At 38.5% G+C, this 25,201-nt stretch overlaps 1 protein-coding gene across 1 annotated transcript in view; it reads left to right on the top strand.

The window, feature by feature from the left end:
• The window catches only part of LOC140163816 (protein ecdysoneless homolog), a 47,983-nt gene that overhangs the window by 7,443 nt on the left and 15,339 nt on the right, over positions 1-25,201 (top strand). The window contains exons 6-7 of the mRNA XM_072187132.1: positions 1,727-1,777; positions 23,527-23,655. Coding sequence (XP_072043233.1) covers positions 1,727-1,777; positions 23,527-23,655 — 180 coding nt within the window. The remainder of the gene's footprint in view (positions 1-1,726; positions 1,778-23,526; positions 23,656-25,201) is intronic.

Genomic DNA, 25,201 nt, shown 5'->3' with positions numbered 1-25,201 from the left:
CAAAGGGATCCTATAGATCTGAAGGTAAGTATTAATATTCAATCTTCCTGTCAAGTTAGCTGTAGTACTTAGACATAAACCAACACTTATTGCTCCTGCTGTGCAGACATTCTATCAAAGGGGTCCTATAGATCTGAAGGTAAGTATTAATATTCAATCTTCCTGTCAAGTTAGCTGTAGTACTTAGACATAAACCAACACTTATTGCTCCTGCTGTGCAGACATTCTATCAAAGGGATCCTATAGATCTGAAGGTAAGTATTAATATTCTATCTTCCTGTCAAGTAAGCTGCATGCATGCATGTACGCTAGCTACAGGGTGAGTAAAAAAAAGTGCAATATATAGGGTGAAGAATCAATATTTACGTGAGAAACAAGTTGAACTTTCCCATTGTTGAAAGTTTTTATTAATGCCCCATTCAATAATCACCTTTTTGGAAAAAATTAAGTGAATCGCAAAGTTCTGCTGTTTAATTTTCATGAGTCATTTTACTGTGATACCCAATGTGACTTTTTGTCCATGAGGCACTGTGTATTTTATAAGAAAGCACACAATGTGCAATAAAGACACCAGATCTAAAACTGACTTAAACTTAAATCAAGGTTGATTTTTACGTTCTTTTAATTCCTTCGGTTCAATCTAACTTTCGAACATTACTTAAGTCTGTCATACCTCACCTGACTCCAAGTCTAATTTTTCTATTGGATATTTTTCTTTTGACATTTGAATAACCCGCCCACAAATTTGTAGGTTATATAAGAGAATGAACATTTTTAACCCCATGAGAACTACTTGCCGATTGGCCAAAAAGAAGTTTCATTATCAATTGGACCAATCAGCAACATTGTTGCAATAATTTCACCACACACACAAAAATGGGGTGAATTATTTGCAAAGCTTCATTCTGATTGGTGATTAAAATGAAGATATCATGTAATTGTCCAATCAGAGGCAATGTTAGATCGGCAGGTAGTGCTCAGGGTGTTAATGTAAAGGTAATTAATACAAATCAAGAGTTTTATGCTTGTATAATGTAATAGCCATAGTACGCAATGGGCAAGTGGACTATGGAGAAGAGAAGTCTACCTTTTGAGATACGGCAGTATGTGATGCAGACGACAAAGTGTGTCATTATGAAACCAAACCACTAGAGCTACCTCTTTTCTGAGCTAAATGGATTGAGTGGGCTAGTCCAGTTGAAATCCATACACCCCCTGTGGAAGACATAACCTCCTATACAGGGAGTTACCTGAATGGTTAGGTTACCTGAATGGGTATGAGATTTCATTTTAATCTACACACCTTATTGGGTGACTCCATTCGAAATCTACACTCCCTGTGTAGGAGAATAAGGTCATGTCTTCCATAAGGGCTGTATTGATTTTAGCTGGAGTAGCCCTTTTTGATGTTCTAGGCTTCCTCATTTTGTTATCTTTCTGATAATACTTACATACTGTTCTGAATATTTAATGTACTATTATAGTTATACTAGTATGTTATAAGGTGGTACATCGTTTTCAGGCCTTGGCCTTGTGGTGTACCTACCTACCTTCATCAATACTTGTTAATGTGCAATAATATTGTTTTACCTTTGCTGTTATGCTTATATGAGATTGATGAAAAATAAAGGTTGATTGATTGATTGATTGATTGATTGATTGATTGATTGACTTACATATTGTTCTGAATAATTTTCTTACATATTTTATTTTGAATTATTTTCAGGCTTGTAGAGTTATGAAACATTTTCTTCCAGAAGACATGGTTATGGTTCAGGTAAGATTACAACTTTAGTCATGAAAATATTTGTTCATATATATTCCAACAAAGTTTCCCAAATTATGGTTTCTGCAGAACAGTGGATTTATGTCTATTTTCGAAAAAAGTGATGGCAAAATTACTTGTTTTACCGATAATTAAAATATTTCAAAACGAAAACACAACAATATCTCTGTGTACAATTTTGAGTACTTAAAAGAAGAGTTAACATGCTGAAAGCAGTAATCATTATGCAAATATAATGCAAATGATTATTATATTAGCATATCATTGCTGGTCAGGAAAAATGATGCTTATTTGATCTTTGACCTTAGAAGTTAAAACTGTTATTGTGAAAATGTACCCAGTTTCAGAACCAGTCCTATCTGCAAAATTGGAATGTGTATCAAAATTCTCAAGAACTAAACATCCTCCTGCATGGTAGCAAAGGTTCTAAAAATCTATGCTTTGGTTTCAGTTTTAAATTTGAAGAAACAGGCTGTTACAGTCATTTGGTTGTAAATTGTACAAAAGTTTGGTTTTAAGGATGCACACAGGATCACTGAAGTGTTACATGGCCAAAATTGAGTTTTCATCACTAATGTCATCTTCAAACCGTATTTTATCTTGTCATTAATAGATTTTAAAGAAATCTTAAAATTTGAACCATAAGAAAAGCTATTTTAAAGACCCTTTTTCATTAAAAATTCGTCAAAATGCAAAAGCAAATAAATCATTGTTTTCCCGCAATAGATCGCGTTCTCGTAACGCGTACTGCGGCGTACAGCTAGCAAAGACACACACTTGTTAGGCTATGTCAATTTCTGTGTTTTTCAGTTTTCTTGCGACCTCTCCGTGTTTTGCCCGTTTAACATAATAGGCCTATATAGGCCTACTTTTTTATCCGTTCTACAAGAAGTTTATACAAGACATATTACAACTTTTACCCCACTTTTTACACGTTTATTTGATTGAAAACAACAACAGACACACTTTTTTAAATTTTTGTTGTTGTATTTTATTCACTTTTTATGCGGCACAAAATATTTTACAACTTTATTGTGGCTTTAGGCCTATAATAGGCCTATGACTTTTGTACGTGTTTGATATTCCGTAAAAAGTTAAAAATAAAATATGATAACAACAAACAATTACAATAACAAAAAGCGGAATATTGAGTAATGCGACACATCAGAATCTTTTAAAATTTTACTTGGGATTCCTGTGATGTAGGTAGGCCTAGCTATTACGGGCGTTAAAATGCCTAGGCCCCTATCTTTGGCGCGGACGGGCCGCAATGGTGCCTCTCAAGTAGTAACAACATCATGTTTGTGGTTCAGAAAAGGACAATGAACATAAAAATTCAAAATTTGTCAACACCAAAAAAAAAAAGAAAGAAAATCCACAAAAACGATAAATTAAAAACATTGCATTTTTAAAGCAAAATTATGAAAATTAGGACAAAACAGAAATTGCATTTATCATGATTATATGTCTCAATTTATTCTTCATTTCATAAAACTTCCTGATTATCTGCTAAATAATTGCTTGTCAGTTATTCTATGCTACTTTTAATGTTCCTATGTCCGCAAATTTTAATACAGAGCATGATCTTTTTTTATACGGAACAGGACAAAATTGTGCTTAAATAATCTTGGTTTCGTTCGCGGCAACACGACCATGCACTGTGCAACTTATTTGCGTAACCTGTCTGTCTGTGTGCGCGCCAGTCGCTCCTCAAACGCCGACGCTTGACGCCGCGGCCTTGCCGGACTCTCTGCTGCACCATGGAAACAAGACTGAAGTAAATAAAATGGCTACTCCATGTGGATAAACATCTGCCGAATGTGCACGGATAATTTTATCATATTGCATATTTTACCTTCTAAATCACCAAAAAAATGCCAATCTGCTGCAGTTGGACGCCCCTTCTCATTTTCTAACTTGACCAAACGTCACAAGTCACCGGATTATATATTTATTGAATAATCTTCAAAATGGACCTAAAATTACGCTATATTTGTCTAAATCGCGATTTTCGGCAAGTTCACTTTTGACCACTTTTAACCATTTTTGGTACGCCATAGCATCTAAATGAAGCATCACTGAGGTAAGTTTTTAAGTCAAACGTTTAGATATGGCCAAAATCTAGATAGTGTTTTTTTTTTTTTTTTTAAATTAGGGCCTAGAACTTTTTTTATCACCCATGATTCAAAATTTTGAACACGGGTCACACATTTTCACTGATTTTTTGCCTATCTTCTATCTATCTATCTATCTATCTTCTATACTATAATAATCATAAGCTCTGTCTGTCCGTCTGTGTGTCTGTCCGGCTATACGTTTCGCCGCGCTTCGACGCATCGTTCCGATATTGCAGCCATAGAGGGCAGGCAATGTTTACCGGGTAGTTTCGAAGGTCATCGGAGGTCAAGGTCAAAGGTCAAAATTTCAAACTTTGTCCGATCGGGCCCAAACTTGGTTGGTGGAATCCTTGATGCAAGGCGAATATATGCGCGAAATAAAATTGAGGTCAACCAAGGTCAAGGGTCATTTAGAAGGGGTCAAATTTCAAACTTTGTCCGATCGGGCTCAAATTTGGTGGGTGGAATCCTTTCGACGCATCGTTCGATATTGCAGCCATAGATGGGAACCGGGCAGGCAATGTTTACCGGGTAGTTTCGAAGGTCATCGGAGGTCAAGGTCAAAGGTCAAAATTTCAAACTTTGTCCGATCGGGCCCAAACTTGGTTGGTGGAATCCTTGATGCAAGGCGAATATATGCGCGAAATAAAATTGAGGTCAACCAAGGTCAAGGGTCATTTAGAAGGGGTCAAATTTCAAACTCGGGCTCAAATTTGGTGGGTGGAATCCTTTGTATGAGGGGAGCATGAAAAACATTATATGGAGGTCATCCGAGGTCAAAGGTCATGGATTTCAAACTTTGTCCGATCGGGCTCAAACTTGGTGGGTGGAATCCTTCATATGAGGGGAATATATGCGTGAAACAAAATTGAGGTCAACCAAGGTCAAAGGTCATCTAGGGGCTGAATTTAAACTTTTCCCTATTGGGCTTATTAAACTTGGTGGGTGCAATCCTTCGTATGAGGGGAGCATGAAAAAAATTATATTAACGGTCATCCAAGGTCAAAGGTCATCTGGGGTCACAGTCATCTGGGGTCACAGAGGGGGGAAAATTAAATCAGATAATTTGCCGTATTTGAATAAAATTGAATACTCAGAGAGCGTACCAAGCAACAATTGAAAATAAGAACAATAGAAAAAAAGAACAATATTGTGAGCATTGCATTAAGTTTCAGACATATTTTTCGAAATATTCAGACATTTAAAAAGAGTAGCCAAGATCAGTGAACTACATTAATTGTAGGCACTGCTTTTTTACACAAGCAGGGGTAACAAATAAGCTATAGAATACACTACAATTTCAAGAAGTACAGTATACAGTCACTAGGCAGTTGTTAAAAAAGTAAATGTAAGCATAAATCTTTATCTCACTGAAGTAGTATTTTGTTTATCTAAATGAAGTTACTTCTACCTGATCATTGCTATTTATAGCTCATTGTTATGATTCCAAAAATGTAGCCCTATGCATTGCACAAGCATAGGAAAGTCCATACCTTTAGCCCAAATTACAAAGTGGTCATATTACAATGCATATTAAACAGTGAAAGTCTAAAAAGTTTGAGCTGCTTGGTAAATTTTAGTGGACATAGTATTTTAGTGGACATAATATTAAATATAGACATATTCAAATATAACATCATCTGTAAGATACATTGTAAAGAGAAATTTTTGCTTTACTCAGCGCAAGTATTTCTTGAGTATCAACATGAGATCATTTATCAAATTAAAGAAATATTACTGCGGATTGTGACATATAAAGATACATTGTAGAGAGAACTTTTTGCTTTACTCAGCACAAGTATTTCTTGAGTGTCAACATGAGATCATCTATCAAATTAGAAGAATATTTCTGCGGATTGTGACATATTGTTCTCTTCCAATCATTTATAAAGAGAGCTCAGATTATTGGGATCACATCTACTTTGACAACACCAAGAGTTGTACCATCGAGTTGGTTGTATCAACTGCAGAACAGCACTCATTTTCATCAACGTGTAAAAGTATTGTTATCAGTTCACATTTATATTCAATTGCTGCAAACTGTTATCAGGACAATATTGTGTATTTGCTATCTTTTTTGGGACTGTCATTTTGGATGCTACAGGAGCAAGGTAAGACAATACTTTTTAATCTTTCTAATATTGGTAAGATGACTGTATATTAAAACTGCCTACTGATGGAACGATCTTTGTCCATCAATACGTGTTGATGATGTTCATAATATGTAATTTAAAGCATTTTGCAAGCTGTAAAATGACACCTTATTTGCCAATGTTTGCTAAAATTGATCAAAGCAAAAGCATCCCAAATTCTAATTATTTTCTGTATTTCCTACCCATTTAATATATTTATAGCACTTTCCTGCAAAGTCCCCAATTTTGATGTGCTGCATCACATATAGAAAAAGTTCACAAAACTAACAAAGCATTTAAAAATTATGCCTACAGCTTCAGAACTAATAATCATTTCCACAATATTTTAACATAGAAAGAAGAATGATTTAGTTCCGCACATTTTGATACCCCATTCGTTTAATAATAACAACATACATGTAGCAGTGTTTTGAAATAACAATACCTGCCTGAATTTAAAAGTTACTGCTATTTGTATTGATTTGAAGTCAAGATTATTGCGAAGACAATTGCAGGTTTTACATGCCACACTGCTTGCATAATAACCATTGCTCGCTGTAAACTGCTACTAATTCCGGTATTTTTCTGTGTTGTTAATATTGAACAACATTGCATAAATGGGATATTGAAATGCGCGTAAGTACACCATCCTCCTCTCTGTGTCAAAATATTGTGGATAGGCCTACACATAATAGTTTTGAAGCTGTAGGCATATTTGTAAAGGCTCTTGGCTGCGTTACTCAACACAATGCATATCTTAAAAAGGCATTTCGTGATCCACAGCATCATCCCCCACTTAAAAAAAAAAAAAACGACATTTTTATACCACTGAAAACCTGTGGCTAAATAATGCTTATGTACGAAATATTTCTTGCACATTAAGGGCTGGGGTATGAACGTTTGGACAGTATTTATTTTGGGACATTAGAGCACATCAGACATATCGAATTGCATTCTGAATATGAACAATGTCATTCTGATATCAAATAATTTTGATTTTTCGAAATTCGCAATTTAATACACATTTTATGGCAAATCATGAAAATTGATATTTTTGATATTTAACAGTACTTGAAGTAAACTTTATAAATCTGATGATTTATACTTAAAGTGTATGTAGGTGGGATGAAAAGTCGACGATCAATTGAAAATTTTGACCTTCAGTATTGAAGATATGGATTTTTTTCCCAAAACACCAAAAAAATTAGGTCTTTTTGGGAAAAAAATCCATATCTTCAATATGAAAGGTCAAAATTTTCGATTGACCGTCGGCTTTTCCTCCCTGCTACATACACTTTAAGAATATATCATTAGATTTATATAATTTACTCGAGGACTGTTATATATCAAAAATGTGAACAATATCAAATTTTTATAATTTGTCATAAAATTTGTATTATATTGTGATTTTAAAAATGAAAATTATTTGATATCAGAAAGACATGCTTCAGATTCAGAATGCAATTCGATAGGTCTGAGGTGCTCTCATGTCCCACAAAAATACTGTCGAAACGCAATAAACGCCATTTTGGATCCCTTAATATAGTGCACTTTGAATTTCGTTCTGGTATACCAGAACGAAATTACAACACAATGTCTATGGAGCAGTAAAATACACATAATCGTGCATAATTGATTCGCAAACGCAGAATCAGAACCAACTGAAATTTAGGGAATAAGCTTTTATCGTGGATATCTACTGAAAAATGTCATTGAAAGAGGATGCTAGGATCACGAAATTCTCCTTTAATAATTTGTGCGTTATATTTTAGTACAATGCAACTAGCTCCATTTCATTTCATTATTATATTCTGTATGTTGTATACAATTTAGTTTACTGCAAATATCTTAACATTATTACCATGATTACATTAGTACCTTGGTCATTGATATTTATAGTAGAAGGACATTTCAAATTCATTCAAAACATTCACGCCCGCAGAAACTCAAAATCTATTTCATAAATGTGACATGATCAAGAGGAATGAGTCGGATGACGCTAATATTGTTTTTGAGATTTTGGCAAAAACTGTTCAAATTCTTTTGTTTTATATTGTTTTCAGCCATTGATAAATTGCTCATAACTCGGTAACCAGATGTCCGATTTTGATGGGGTTTGCATCAAAATGTAGCATTTATAAACTGCCAGAAAATGATGTAAAAAACTTCTGATTGAAAGTTGCCGACATGTGACTCATTCCCCTTGATCATGTCACAAATAGGTCCTTGAAATTAATTTTTTAAATGAGCTGTATTTCATATTACATTATTGACATTCATCATATTTCGCCAGATTCATTCTACTTGGCGATGTTTACTGAATTGGACAAGCTATTTTATCATTTCTTATAACATATTGTGTTTTAAATGCATATGTTTACAAATTCAAACATGTGTTAAAGTTTTAACGTTTTTGTGAAATAGGCTCTAAATAAAACTATATATGAGGCTCATTATAAAGGTGGTATTGGAGGCATTTTCTAGAAATTAAGAAATGCTTTGAGCATATTTTAAACAGATTAATTGAGTAGGGTAAAGCCGGGGGTAAAGTACACTGATCAATATGCCTTTTGTTTGAAGCAAATCCGACATACGGTTTCCATGATAATACATCAAATTATATTTTCTTTATATCTTATTGTTTTCATCAATAATCAATATAGTTAATGAGCTAAAAGGACTGGAAAGGCTCATTAATATATAATGTTTTGCCAATATTTTGCTAAAAACAAATGCATAAATGTTCAGGGTACTTTTATTTTGCATACTTTTGCCCTGAAACTTTGTCACAGTGTTTATAATATGTTCTAATGTTACATATAGTGAAGCTGTCCTCTAATTTCCATATTTGCATGATTAATGAGCTAATTTGCATAAATGCTAATTAATTGTGCAAATATGCAAATTAGTGGGCGGTTTCACTATATAATACATTAGAACATATTAGAAACACTTTGACCAAGTTTCAAGGCAAAAGTTTTGAAAACCATTCATGTCCGATTTGCTTCAAACAAAAGGCATATTGATAAAGTGTGCTTTGCTCTACTCAATTAATCTGTTTAAAACATGCTTAGAGCACTAAGGTCAACAAGTTCAATACATGAATTCATCAGCTGTACAACATTACAGTCTGTGGTGCAATAGTTACCTGGAATATCAGGTGGGGATCCAGAGGGGGCGGAGGCGCCCCGTAAAAATAGCAAAAGTAGGAAAGAGGGCGCGCCCGTAAAAACAGGAAAAGGGGAAAGGAGAGAAGGAGAAAAAGAGAAGAGAAAAGCGAGAAAAAGGGAAGAGAAAGGTTGAATTGCGCGTAATTGAGTAGGCCCGTGCCTAAAAAAATTGCAGAGTCGGGTCGATCGATCACGAAGGCCTAATAGGTGTAGGTTATGTGATTATTCTAGGCATACTTGCTTGAAGGCAGGTCCTCGGCCCAAAACCACGCGAAAATCATTGTACTGTGAGCCCGTTGATCATGCTAATATAAAGCTTTGGACCAGTGTAACATTTAAAATTTTGCAAATTGAGTTCGGGCCCTTTTTTGTTTAAAGCAATGATATAAATGGTGCAAAAATGATGCACCAAATGGCTTCAAGTGGACCTTCATTTTGCACAATTCCCACCTCAGACACCCTCTACGTAGGCCTATGCGTAAACAACTGGCCGTTTTTGCTTTTGTTTTGGACATCCGTATAAAAACTTTATATTGTTTTTAGTAATAACTTAATGATTAGGCCTACTAATGGTCCAAGAAAGGCTTCGATTGGTCCTTCATTTTCACACATTTCCGAACTTTATCTAACTAAAATTTTACACAATAATAGTGTCAAAATCGTCCACCAAATGGCTTCAATTGGACCTTCATTTTGCAAAATTGTCCAACTTCGGAGGGGGGAACATCCCCCCTCAGACACCCCACTGCGTATGTATAAAGAAGTTGCCCTTTTCTTTATGCTTTAGATACCCAGAATTGTATGTTTAAGGGATCTAGAATGAGCGTTTATGCTTTCGACAGTATTTTTTGTGGGACATGAGAGCACCTCAGACGTGTCGAATTGCATTCTGAATACTGGCATGTCTTTCTAATATCAAATAATTTTCATTTTTTGAAATTCACGATATCATACAAATTTTATGACAAATTATTAAAATTTGATATTTTTCAAATTTTTATATATAACAGTCCTCGAAATAAATTGTATAAATCTAATGATATATTCTTAAAGTGTATGTAGCTGGGAGGAAAAGCCGACGATCAATTGAAAATTTTGACCTTTTATATTGAAGATATGGATTTTTTTCCCAAAAGACTTATTTTGTTTTGGTGTTTTGGGAAAAAAATCCATATCTTCAATACGAAAGGTCAAAATTTTCAATTGATCGTCGGCTTTTCATCCCACCTACATACACTTAAGTATAAATCAGATTTATAAAGTTTACTTCAAGTACTGTTAAATATCAAAAATATTAATTTTTAATGATTTGCCGTAAAATGTGTATTACATTGTGAATTTCAAAAAATCAAAATTATTTGATATCAGGACATTCTTCGTATTCAGAATGCAATTCGATATGTCTGATGTGCTCTAATGTCCCATAATAAATACTGTCCAAACGTTCATACCCCTTCCCTTAAAGCAATTGAATTTATACAATAATATTGAAAACTTGCCCACAAATGGGAAATGGGCCGTCATTTCACAAATTTTCCGCTCTTTGAAACTCAAATTTTACACAATAATAGTGTCAAAATGGTCCACCAAATGGCTTCAATTAGGTCTTCATTTTGCAAAAGTTTCTCACTTCTGAGGGGGGCAAATCCCCCCTCAGGCACCCCCCTGCGTCGCGCAAGCGCGCCGCGATGACCGCGTCGCGGCCATATGGTTCGTCGCTCTCTAGAAATCTCATGTATATTGCGCCCCCGTATTTTTTCTCTCTGGATCCGCGGCTGAATATTCTACACAACAAATGTAACCTAATAATTTGAGAGGTGACTGACTGTCCAGTGTACAGAATTGGCTTAAGTAATTTGAATATTTATATTGCATAATTATGGAATAGGTTTTACAGAAATGCACTAAATCTGAAAGCATAATCATGATATTGATCAAAAATTTCAAGTGCTCATTTGTAGGCCTGCATGCCAGTTGAGAACAAAATGAACTTGAAAAGTCATACCAGACACAAGAGCAAGAAAGCAATCATTTTACACATGTTGATTCAACATTTTAGGCTTTTATACATTAGGAAAACAAGTAACAAGATCTAATAGGTTACATACCACTAATAGGCCTGGGCTATACATGGAAATACGACAAGTAACTATTTGTTTGCATGGCATCTGAAAAGACTGAAGTTATATAGCCAAAAAAGTACTTTTTAGGATTTGATGCTTCAAAATGGTATATTTTCTCTCATTATATGACATTTTTGTTGTAATAGTACCAAAATTCATATGCACGGCTTCGGTTTTTAGTAAATATTCGCCCTACCATATTGTAACTTTCAACTTCGAGCGTTACAACAAGAAAAGTCTCAGGTCAACCCATGTTGAGTTTTTGATCATTTGGCATCTAAATCATATAGTTTCACCTGATATTAGTGGCATTTAACTGTGAGAGTTCTGAATATGAAAAAATTCCACCCTAAATTAGCCATTTCCCCATTGAAACCTGTGTAATACATAATTAGTGGTATTTAACCTATAGGCCCCAACATAGCCAGTGGCAGTACCACAAGGGACATGGGAATGCCAGCGATCAAGATAAGAGATCTTGCCCCTATAGTTTCCCCCCACACCATGGAATCAAAACAATCTAAATTTTACAATTTCATGTTTCAATGTTATAGAAAATTCACATGTTTTTTGACTCTGTGAAATGTTTGACTCCCTGACATTCACTTCCCCCCATGCTGTCCCCCTGACCAAAATTCCCAGTGGCGGGCCATGTGGGCCATGAGGTGCAAATGCCCCCAATCAGAACTCCTGCCCTCCCTTTGCCCCCCCAGTAAAAACCCCAAATTACCAAAATTTCCATAGTAATTTTGCGCAAAATTGGGTGATTTTGCCCCCCCCACCTGAAATCCACTTTGCCCCCTCAATGCCCCCCTCCCAAAAACAATTCCTGGCGCCGCCCCTGAAAATACCTGGTGCTGCTATTGGTTAAAGCTATGTTTTTCTTTGTAATGAGTAAGGTAAGATTATTTATGAAGGCTTATACTTTGACAAAATTCAATAAAACAATAATGAATTTGATTGAACAAAATAAAAAGAATTTGTATTATAACATCAACGTTAGAACCTCTGCTTGGCTAACACTTCAAACGATCATATCCAAATACCAGATTATCAATTTTACAGGTGTTACGATTCCTGATGGGGCCATATCTTTTCAAGTTCCTATTTCGCAGATGGCACAGCAGCAAAAAAAAACCAAAAGAAAAATTGATTAAACTTTAAACAGCTATATCTTTGGAACAAAATGTCCGCTCTCAATTGGGTAAAATAGTTAAAAGTACAAAATCAAATAATACAGAATCTTACCATGGCTTTATCTCATGCATGTCAACGTTTCACCAAATATGTACAGGGTAACTCACCAAATGGTTTTAGCTATTGTGAATTTATAATGACTATGCATAACAACACTATTCATGTATGCAGTTGTGTAAGTTACTAATGTATGAAAATATTCATTTAAATGTAATTGCATTCAACATAGCATCCTTTCTTTACATCTTCTGCATTATTATTTCTTTCTTATCCAGATCCATATCCTCATAAAGGCTGCTGCTACCTTTGAACTTTGAACCACTGAATATCTACGGTACCTGCATTGAACCAGTATCATGCCTCCTAAAAAGAAACTGTCATTAAGCACATACAGTAAAGCTGCCAAGCAGGAAGCAGCACGTAAAAGAGCAGAACGACAACGTGAAGATGATCAAAAAAGGCAATGTCGTCTACAAGTAGATGCAGACCGTCAAGCAAGAGCTAGGGCAATGGAAGATGATGAACACAGAGAACGCAGGCTACAAGTAAATGCAGACCGTCAAGCAAGCACTCGGGCAACAGAAGGGGATGTACACCAACAACGCAGGCTACACATAGATGCAGAACATCATGCAAGAGCTAGGGCAATGGAAGACGATGAAAACAGAGAACGCAGCCTACAAGTAGATGCAGACCGTCAAGCAAGCACTCGGGCAACAGAAGGGGATGTACACAGACAACGCAGACTACACGTAGATGCAAAACATCATGCAAGAGCTAGGGCAATGGAAGACGATGAACACAGAGAACGCAGGCTACAAGTAGATGCAGCATGTCACACAAGCGCACAAATGAGGACACACAAGACTGCTACTCATGCACTACAAGAGTACATTAGTCGAACATCAGTTCTACCAGATGTATTGAACATTGGCTTTATGGACATCACATGTAGTAAATGCAATGCCAAGATGTGGAACAAGGAGACACACACCGGTTCTATACAGAATAAAACTGTTAAGTACTCAACGTGTTGCTCACAAGGCAAGGTGTTACTACCACCACCACCTGAGCCACCAAGTATACTGAAACAATTGCTAACTAACCCAGGGCCAGAGGGCACACATTTCAGGAACAATATCCGTGCATACAACTCAAGCTTAGCGTTCACATCTCTCGGGGTTAATGAGCAGTATCTTGCAGGGCGTGGTCCCCCTACTTTCAGGATCCAAGGTACTGTATGTCATCGGACTGGACAACTTCTTCCAGAAGAGGGGGAACAACCAAAGTTCAGCCAGATTTTTATTTATGATGTCGCGAATCAACTGACGAACCGGATGAAATGGAACAGTGGCCTTGATGAGCAATGCTTGCACCAACTGCAAACCATGCTCCATGATGTCAACCCATACATCAAAGAATACAAACATGCTGCTGAAGCTATCCGTACAGCAGGTGATAACGCTGGGGATATCCGTTTAGTTTTAAAGGAAACTGGACGTGATCCCCGCAGGTACAACTTACCTACATCATCAGATGTAGCCCTAATAATGCCAGGGAGTGGTGAAGAACCAGGACACAGAGACATCATACTCTATAGAAGAGCAAGTGATGATCCAAGCGGACACATTCTAAAACACATCAACGAATGTCACCAGATGTACGACCCTCTATTGTATGTTCTACTATTTCCTCATGGAGAAACTGGCTGGCAAATTGGCATCAACTTACCTCAGGGGTCCAAACAGAAGATGTCTCCAATGATGTACTATTCGTACAAACTTATGGTCCGTGGTGAGTTCAGTACTCTGCTGCATGGAGGCAGGCTGCTGCAGCAGTATGTTGTGGATATGTATGCCAAGATTGAATCACTACGCCTGACATTCCACAGGTTAAATCAGGATGCACTGTATGCTGAACTCTATCAAGGTCTCTGTGATGCTGTTAACAATGGAGACTATGATGGAAAAAATGTTGGTCGGTTGGTTGTCCTGCCTGCTACATTTACAGGTAGTCCTCGCTCTATGCATCAACACTATCAGGATGCCATGGCTATAGTCAGGAGATTCGGTAAGCCAGATCTTTTCATTACAATGACATGCAATCCAAACTGGCCAGAGATCAAAGAAGCTCTTCTTCCACAACAGACAGCAAGTGACAGACCAGATGTTGTCGTGCGAGTCTTCATGATCAAGATGAAGGAGTTAATTAATCAACTAACACACAAGCACATCCTAGGAAAAGTAATTGCTTTTGTGTATGTAATCGAATTTCAAAAGAGAGGGCTACCACATGTGCACATTCTTACTATCCTCGCACCAGATGACAAACCTAAGAGTGCCGATGACTATGACAAATTTGTCGCAGCTGAGATACCACATAAGGAGCTCCTCCCAGCACTTTACAATACAGTTACGAGTCACATGATACACGGTCCTTGCGGACATCTCAAGCCTACCTCCCCATGCATGAAGGATGGAATCTGTTCCAAGGGGTACCCAAAAGAATTTGCTGATGTATCACAAAGTAATGAAGATGGTTACCCGGTGTATAGGCGACGGAATGATGGCCGTTCAATTCTCAAGACCATCACGCAAGCAGGTGGAGATAAAGAACAGATTCCAATGGACAACAGATGGGTAGTCCCCTACAATCCATACCTGACTGCCTTACTCAACACTCACATCAATGTAGAGATCTGTAATACTATCAGAGCAGTGAAGTATTTGTACAAGTATGTGTACAAGGGCAATGATATGATCACAGCACAGATCAGTCAACAGCAACCATCAGAGCAACAAAGCAGTGGAGATCAACCAACAAAAGTGATCGACGAAATCAACCACTATGTCAATGCCCGCTTTATCACACCGCAAGAAGCATGCTGGAGAATTTTCCACTACATACTGCATGACAGGTCACCTGCAATCCAACGACTAAGTGTACATCTCGAGGGTCAACAGCAGATACTCTTCAAAGAGGGACATGCTACTGATGCACTAAAAAAAGCAAAAGACACTACACTGATGGCGTGGTTCAAAACCAACCAAAGAGATGTTGAAGCAAGAAAGCTGCTATATACCGATTTCCCAGAGAAGTATACTTGGAATTCTCAGAGCAGCCAGTGGAAAGCAAGAAAGGCAGGTGTCACTATAGGACGCATGTGTACAGCATCTCCATCTCAGGGAGAAAGATACTATCTCCGAATGCTTCTCACTCATGTTCGTGGAAAAACAAGCTTCTTGAATCTACGAACACTCAGTGATGGCACGATATGTTCCACATACAAAGAGGCAGCCCTGAAACTTGGACTCCTGCAGAGTGATGCTGAGTGGGACACCTGTCTTACTGAAGCAGCTCAGTACAAGATGCCTAGCCAGCTGCGTCACCTATTTGCAATTATCTTGGTTTTTGCATCACCTGCAGAACCAGGCAAATTGTGGAATAAGCACAAAGCAACACTATGTGAAGACATCCAGTACCACAGGCATGGCAAAACAGAAATTGGGCCCAGCAATGATGTCATCAACACTGCACTTCTTGACATTGACCGTCACCTCCAGATCCATGGCAAGCGCCTATGTGATTATGAAGGGCTCCCCGAGACACAACAAGAGCAAGCCATCTCCAATCTCATCCGTCACTTCACATCGTTTTCCGTATCTGAACAAGCACAAAAGGCATCAACAAACATAGAGATGATGAATGCAGATCAAAGAACAGTGTATGATGAGATCATTGCAACAACATCAAACCCTGACATGGCTGATCACACAGCATTTTTCATTGATGGTCCTGGTGGAACTGGCAAAACATTCATATACAACACATTATCTGCCACACTCCGATCTCAGAACAAGATCGTCATCCCTGTTGCCACATCAGGTATTGCAGCTGAAATGTTAGATGTTGCACGCACAGCACACAGTGCATTCAAAATACCCATCCCAATTCAGCAAACTTCAACCTGCAATATAGGGAGAAACACGGACATTGCTAAGCTCATCAACGATGCAAGCCTCATAATCTTTGATGAGGCACCCATGGCACACAAACAAGTAATTGAATGCCTTGAGAGATCACTGCGCAGCCTCTCGAAATCTGACAAGCCATTTGGAGGAAAAGTTATAGCATTCGGAGGAGACTTCCGACAGGTACTTCCTGTTGTGCGACATGGCAACAGAGCTACCATTGTGCAGTCAGCCTTCAAAAGATCGACACTCTGGAAACATGTTAAAACACTCCACCTGACATGCAACATGAGAGCATCAGCATCAGGAGACTCCACATTCCCCAACTACCTCCTCCGCATTGGTAATGGTGTTGAGCCAACCTCCACGCACTGTGGTGAAGAGGACATTGTGACGCTTCCTCCAACAATTTCCCTCCAATCAGAAGATGGATGTCTACAAGACCTCATCACTCAAGTCTTCCCAAATATGCCATCAAATCATCTGGACAGTAACTTCCTATGTGCTCGAGCAATCCTCACTACAAAGAACTCCACTGTAGATCAAATTAATGCAATGATGATGGAACAGTTTCCAGGACAACCGTTCACATATAGCAGTGCAGATAGTGTAGATGCAGAGAGTCAGGCTTCACTCTATCCTACAGAGTTCTTAAATTCACTCACCCCCTCCGGACTTCCACCACATGACCTTACCCTCAAGGTGCATACTCCAATAATGCTTCTTAGAAACCTAGACCCAGCACGAGGACTACTCAATGGCACTCGCTTGATAGTCCACAGTCTAAATCAACATGTCATTGAGTGTGAAATTTGCACAGGGCGTCATCATGGCAATAGAGTTTTAATACCACGAATCACTCTGTCCCCATCAGACACAGGCCTCCCATTCACCTTAAGACGCCGACAGTTTCCAGTGAGAGTTGCATTCTCCATGACCATCAACAAATCTCAGGGTCAAACTCTAGACTATGTTGGACTTTATCTGCCAGAGCCAGTCTTCACACACGGACAACTTTATGTTGCCCTGTCAAGAGCTAGATCGCTTTGAAAACATCACTGTCCTCACATCGAAGCGTACACGAAATATGAATGGACAGGTGCAGTGCCTTACCAAGAACATTGTGTACACAGAAATCCTGTAGGCATCTCAATACAGGACAGAACAGTTGACATAGCTGTGTGCGCCGAGGGAAACCTGAATATGGTATCAAATTACGCAGAACAAATTTTTCCATTAATCTTTCACTTTATTCAACCCTCTCTCTTCTGAAATTCGATTACATATACAAAAGCAATTACGTTTCCTAGGATATGTTTGTGTGTCAGGATTGCAATCATTGCATGTCATTAATATGAAACGAGCTGGCTCAGTTTTAGTGTCTTTAAGATACGGCTTTTTGCATACATTTTTGTGCGCATTTCATACAGCCTAAAAACAAAGATTTCATTACCCTTTTGTGGAGAACTTGCATTGCTAAACATTTCATGTGACAAATTATTTATTTTTTACAAAAACCGACCAACCAACCCTAACATTAAAGCTTTAAGGGCAATACAAATATCATAACATAATCTACATAGTGTTAAGGCGAGTGGGATGGGAGTGTTATTGTTTCAATTTGTCGCTGTTTTGGCATACTGTCGTATGACGCTTTTTGGGCAAAATGAGTTATATAAACTTTCAAAATCTATATATTCACAAAGTTTTGATACCTAAATGTAATTAGTTAATGAGTTATGGCACTAATTAGTGTGATACGACATGGTTTTCATGTAACACCCCCCTTAAATCTTCATTCTTTGTTTTGGCATACAGTTGTATCATGATACGTCGCCATAGGCCACCGTGTAACTGCAGTTGCCTATTGTTTTGACATACTGTCGTATCACATGGCGTATCATATATTTTTACATAGGTTGTCAAATTGTACATATTTTGGCATACTGTCGTATGAGTTTGCAGATTAATTACTTCTAATTAGTGAATGAATACAAAGTTTGTATTGTGTTGAGAACAAAGACAAATATATGATTGATTATATTCTTTGATAATAATAACATATTTTACCTTGGTGCTCTCCAGTAGGTCTTCAAAAATTGGAAAAACTTTAAATGTGATTTTCTCAAAACGACAGTATGTCAAAACAGCGACAAATTTTAGTTATTATATACGTGTAACTAGCAAAGTCAATTAATGTACCATTTCATGAAAACATGATGGAAAGATATATATAGTATAGTCTTAATTTGAAATTCACAAATTATGTAAAATTAAGCTGATTTCAATACAGAATAATACACAGAATTCTCGGAACACATAAATTGTTATTTAAAATTAATAACATCAAATTGATAAATGTTCACTTTGTAAGGAAGAGAAGGAAATGCAAATAAATGAAAGGAAATATGATTTGACCATTATCAAACAAGAATTGAAGTACTTTAATAGTATACGCTAAAATATGTACCTTCCTGCAAATTTTCAATAAGCATTTTGATGGCTGGATATACATTTTCCCATAACACTTTCAAAAGTTTAGATGAATGCATTTCGTTTCCTGCTCTGCCTATAATTTATACATTTAATATTTCATGTTCTTTATATTAGGGGTAGTGCAATACTTCTGTCTAACACCAGAGTGGCAAATTATATAAGTAGACAAAGTAGAAGACAAACACATATCCACACACCAAAATGGTTAGAAAATTAAGGTTTCCAATTCGGTAAAATGTTTCAGCTCAAAGGGGGCGGGGACAAGATTTTTAGCACTACCAAACAGGGGAGGGCAATTTTAGTCAAACTATTTTGAGCATTCACCAACCCGGGGAACACATAATTATTGCACTACCCCCTAAAGGCTGTGCTATAATTATGTATCTCCCCCGGTAAAACAGCATGTCAACAAATGCTAGCCCTTCCTTAGCTTGCCAACAATGACACCCCTCCCCCCAGGCCTGCCAAAAAATTGGCATATTTGACTGATTCTGTACTGTTGTTCCAAGCCTATTCAAAGCATTTTATTTACAAGGTCACCCATGCATGTTTGCCACAAATTACTATCCCCCTTCGCCTTGCCAACAAATCCTTGCCCCCCCCCCCCTTTTACTATTCCCCAAGGGCTCATAGTTATTGCACAACCCCTTACATGTTTTTCTAAAAATGTGGTAAATCTAACAGGTGGAGCTGGTGGATTCATGTTGTACAATTTGTATGTTTTCTTTCCCGCCACCAGCTCCAAGGACAGGGAATAAATTTGATACACTTTCTGAAAATGAATCCTTGATATCACTGCGTCCTTAACATTTAACACCAGAATATAAATGCTGCCGTTCCTAGGACCTACAACTGCAGTGTACAGTATGACTTCTATATCATGCTACAGTTGCTCTCACAACTACAGGTGCACTTACTACTAAAATAATAGCCGTTAGATGTGTGTGTGTCTGTCCCTCCGGCTATGCGTTTTGCTGCGCTTCGACGCATGATTCCGATATTTCAGACATATATGGGTACCAGGCGGGCGCTGTTTACCGGGTAGTTTTGAAGGTCGTCGGAGGTCAAGGGCAAAGGTCAAAATTTCAAACTTTGTCCGATCGGGCCCAAACTTGGTGGGTGGTATCCTTGATACCAGGGCAATATATGCCCAAAATAAAATCGAGGTCGCCCGAGGTCAAAGGTCATTACGGAGGGGTCAAATTTCAAACTTTGTCCAATCGGGCTCAAACTTGGTAAGTCAAAACCTTCGTATGAGGGGAGCATGAAAAACATTATATGGAGGTCATCCGAGGTTCAAGGTCAAAGGTCATGGATTTCAAACTTTGTCCTATCGGGCTCAAACTTGGTGGGTGGAATCCTTGATACGAGGGGAATATATGCGCAAAACAAAATTGAGGTCAACCAGTGCTCTCACAGCATCAGGGCTGTCACAGCAGCAGGTGCACTAGTACTACTAAAATAATAAGCGGTCTCTGTCTGTCTGTCTGTCCGGCTATGCGTTTCGCCGCGCTACGACGCATCGAGCCGAAATTTCGGATATGGATAGGTATTGGGAAACGCATGTTGACCATGTGGTTTTGAAGGTCATCGGAGGTCAAGGTCAAAGGTCAAAATTTCAAACTTTGTCCGATCGGGCCCAAACTTGGTGGGTGGGATCCTTGATACGAGGGGAATATATGCCCGAAATAAAATCGAGGTCGATCGAGGTCAAAGGTCATTACGGAGGGGTCAAATTTCAAACTTTGTCCGATCGGGCTCAAACTTGGTGGGTCGAATCCTTCGTATGAGGGGAGCATGAAAAACATTATATGGAGGTCATCCGAGGTTAAAGGTCAAAGGTCATGGATTTCAAACTTTGTCCTATCGGGCTCAAAGTTGGTGCGTGGAATCCTTGATACGAGGGGAATATATGCGCAAAACAAAATAGAGGTCAACCAGTGCTCTCACAGCATCAGGGCTCTCACAGCAGCAGGTGCACTAGTACTACTAAAATAATAGCCGGTCTCTGTCTGTCTGTCTGTCTGTCTGTCTGTCCGGCTATGCGTTTCGCCGCGCTTCGACGCATCGCTCTGATATTGCAGACATAGATGGGTACCGGGCGGGCGCTGTTTACCGGGTAGTTTTGAAGGTCATCGGAGGTCAAGGTCAAAGGTCAAAATTTCAAACTTTGTCCGATCGGGCCCAAACTTGGTGGGTGGGATCCTTGATACCAGGGGAATATATGCCCGAAATAAAATCGAGGTCGACCGAGGTCAAAGGTCATTACGGAGGGGGTCAAATTTCAAACTTTGTCCGATCGGGTTCAAACTTGGTGGGTCGAAACCTTCGTATGAGGGGAGCATGAAAAACATTATATGGAGGTCATCCGAGGTCAAAGGTCATGGATTTCAAACTTTGTCCTATCGGGCTCAAACTTTGTGGGTGGAATCCTTGATACGAGGGGAATATAAATGCGCAAAACAAAATTGAGGTCAACCGAGGTCAAAGGTCATGTAGGGGTTAAATTTAATCTTTGCCCTATTGGGCTTAAACTTGATAGGTGGAATCCTTCGTATGAGGGGGCCATGAAAAAAATTACACCGAGGTCAAAGGTCATCTGGGGTCAAACAGTATCGCTATCATGCCAGTGCTCTCACAGCATCAGGGCTCTCACAGCTGCAGGTGCACTAGTACTAATAAAATCGTAAGCTCTGTCTGTCCGTCTGTCCGGCAATGCGTTTCGCCGCGCTTCGACGCATCACTCCGATATTTCGGATATAGATATGTATCGGGCATTCCACGTTTATGGGGTAGTTTGAAAGGTCATCGGAGGTCAAGGTCAAAGGTCAAAATTTCAACTTTGTCCGATCGGGCCCAAACTTGGTAGGTGGAATCCTTGATACGAGGCGAGTATATGCCCGAAATAAAATTGAGGTCAACCGAGGTCAAAGGTCATTACGGAGGGGTCAAATGTCAAACTTTGTCCGATCGGGCTCAAACTTGGTGGGTGGAATCCTTGATACGAGGGGAATATATGCCCGAAATAAAATTGAGGTCAACCGAGGTCAAAGGTCATTACGGAGGGGTCATATTTCAAACTTTGTCCGATCGGGCTCAAACTTGGTGGGTGGAATCCTTGATGCGAGGGGAATATATGCCCGAAATGAAATTGAGGTCAACCGAGGTCAAAGGTCATTATGGAGGGGTTAAATTTCAAACTTTGTCCGATGGGGCTCAAAGTTGGTGGGTGCAATCCTTGCTACGAGGGGAATATATGCGCAAAATACCATTGAGGTCAACCGAGGTCAAAGGTCATTACGGAGGGGGTCAAATTTCAAACTTTGTCCGATCGGGCACAGACTTGGTGGGTGGAGTCCTTGCTACGAGGGCTTAAACATGGTATAACTAATTCTCAATATGACAGGAACAGGAAGATTTCACCACTCCCTGTGAGGACTGCAATGTCTTCCCAGCATTCATAGCTGAAAATGATTTCTAAATTTCAAATGGATGTATCAAATAAAACTGAGGTCATCAAAGGTCAAAGGGATCAAGCCAAGGTCATTTAGGGTCAGAGGTCGATGGGTTCAGTGGGGGTCAAACAGCATCACTATCTGATGCTGGTGGTGCTCTCACGTACAGCTACAGTGCCCTCACAGCCGCAGGTACTCTAGTATTTTAAAAACTAAGCAAAATTTCGAGAAAAAAAAAACCACTTTCTAGATTTATTTGTCTAAATTAATAAAATTCATGTTTTACAGTTTTTGATTTTCAAATAATTTTTTTATGGCGGACCAAAAATTTTTGGTCAAAAAAGCCGTTTTTTGAGATTTTCTCGAAAATTGTACTTTTTGACCCAAAACTGACGCTTTAAATGGATTTATGAGCTAATTTCCTTTAAAAAAATGTATACTTTTATATACTTTACATAAATAGTTTTTCGAATTATGAGATGAATAATAATGGATAATTAGTGATCCTGTGTGCCTCCTTAAATCTGGGTACATTGATTTCAACGGGCGCTTCGAGAAATTTTTGGCCCTACCCCTAAAGAAGACAAATTTGACACAGCTGACCTCTTTTAAAAATCATAAGACAAATGAAATAAGAAAAAACAAAGGAAAGAACATAGCCAGCAGTACATAGAGTATCCTGCCTACGGAGTTCATGATCACAGTCTTATAACTTAGCACGCTGGTAAGCAGCGTTTGAGATGGTGTTAATCGATAGTCGATAACCGATAATCAATGATCAATCAGCTATGAATATTTAATTGGATTCTAAAAATAATGATCACAGACTCTCATGTTCAAAAGTGTGTGTGGGGTGTACATTGTATATAGCATGTTGGTGCTCGCAATTGCTAAGGATGGAAGATTACCCTAAAGAAGACATGGGAAAACTCAAACTTTTTGGGATTCCCATGTATTCGTTAGGGTAGGTGCCGTTAATTTCTGGAATATCCCAATGCATGTCTAGGTTTTCCCTGTCCATGGACGATATAGCGGGCATAATGTTGACTTCATCTTTACCATTGTGTTACCATTTGCAGGTGAAATTCACTCGATGTCTGTATGCCCAGTTATCTCAGCAGAAATTCCACCCAGATCAGAGAAGTGGCTGGAAGGTCCCTGCACAGTCTAATCCAAGGCACAAAGCATGTGACCTAGGCATGAAACTAGTAAGTATATGCCCAGTTAAAGCATGTGACCTAGGCATGAAATATATTGCCTAGTTAACTCAGCAGAAATTCCACCCAGATCAGGGAAGTGGTTGGAAGTATTAAAAAAAAAAAAAATGTTTGTTTCCTGTAGCTGGTCCAAAAAGTCAAATGCAAAATGCATTTTGTTTTAAATCCATGTCTTGAAATGGAAAAAAATATCCTTTTCGCTGCAAATTGGAATGGGAATTTACAGTGGGTTTCTCCGACACACAAAAAAAATATTTCTTCATATTCAAGAATATTTATGAGCCCCTTTCAACCTGCAGTAGTTTTTCACTGTGCTCATTTGTTATGTAAATGTTTACTCCAGTAGTGGTTTATATTATTTTTTTGTGATTTTTCCGGGGTTTTTTTCTTTGTAAGTGAAACAAGAAATGTCTTTAAAAAGACAATGCCTCAAGAGATTCCAGCGGCACCATCTGTTATTTGCCATAAGAGATACTTGAAATGCTAGCTTTAAGCTTAGTACAAGGAACTTATACGATGTCCTCATTCACAAACTGATACTATCTGTCCATCGTATAAGACTATTACCGTCGGCAGCGTATTGAATGAATATTAAACAGTGAAGAAGAAGCTCCGCCACCCGCTGTTTCGGATCCCTCACAGTCTCCCAAAACATCAAAAGCGTTACACATAATACTTAAGACTGTCCTTTTTTACATAACGCAGACAAAGTAAGGCCAACTTGCCTACAAATGGTCAAATTTTGGCAAGAAATATCTCTGTGTAATCCTATGCAAGTCCCACATCACATCGATATCGGCGATCGTATTTTTTTACTGAAGTTAGGCTAGGCTAGGAGGGGGGGCAGGGGGCAGAGTGCCCCCTGACAAAAAAATGAAAGAAAAAGTGCCCTCTGACAAAAAAATGAGAGAGAAAATCAGGAGGGCAAAGAAAAGAAAAAGGGCAAGGAGCCCTTTTCTAGCAAAATTCAGGGCCAAAATAGTGTAAAATACAAAATTGTAACAATAAAGCACTTTTTAGCCGGATAATGGGCGAAAATAGTGTAAAATACAATTTTTTTCTCGCTACGCGCGCACATCATCCCAATAAGGCCCTTTTCGGGAAGCTCGAAGACATACAGTCTCTATGTATTGTATGATGCAACTGCAATTTTTGTCTCGCCTGAATGTTCAGGGAGAGACTTAGTAATCACTATGGTGTGTGTGTGTCCGTGTGGGGGGGTGCGTGTGTGCGTGTGTGTGTTCGGAAAAAGCTTGTGAACGCGTTATCTTGAGAACCGTAAGTGCTATGATGATGAAACTTTATAGGGGTAGCATGACCAAAGGGTGTCGACCTGATTAGATTTTGAGCGCAAAATATGGTAATTAAGTACCTAATTTGCATAATTTATGCGTAATAAGCAAAATACCTTGTGAACAGATTATCTGGAGATCCGTATGGGGTACAGTGACGTAACTTGGTGGGGAGTAGCGTGGCCAGATGTTCTCGACCTGATTAGATTTTCAGCGCAAAATATGCTAATTAAGTACCTAATTTG

The sequence above is a fragment of the Amphiura filiformis genome, chromosome 11, assembly GCF_039555335.1.
Source record: "Amphiura filiformis chromosome 11, Afil_fr2py, whole genome shotgun sequence".
NCBI classification, from domain to species: domain Eukaryota; kingdom Metazoa; phylum Echinodermata; class Ophiuroidea; order Amphilepidida; family Amphiuridae; genus Amphiura; species Amphiura filiformis.
This window is presented reverse-complemented; position numbering and strand designations above follow the sequence as displayed.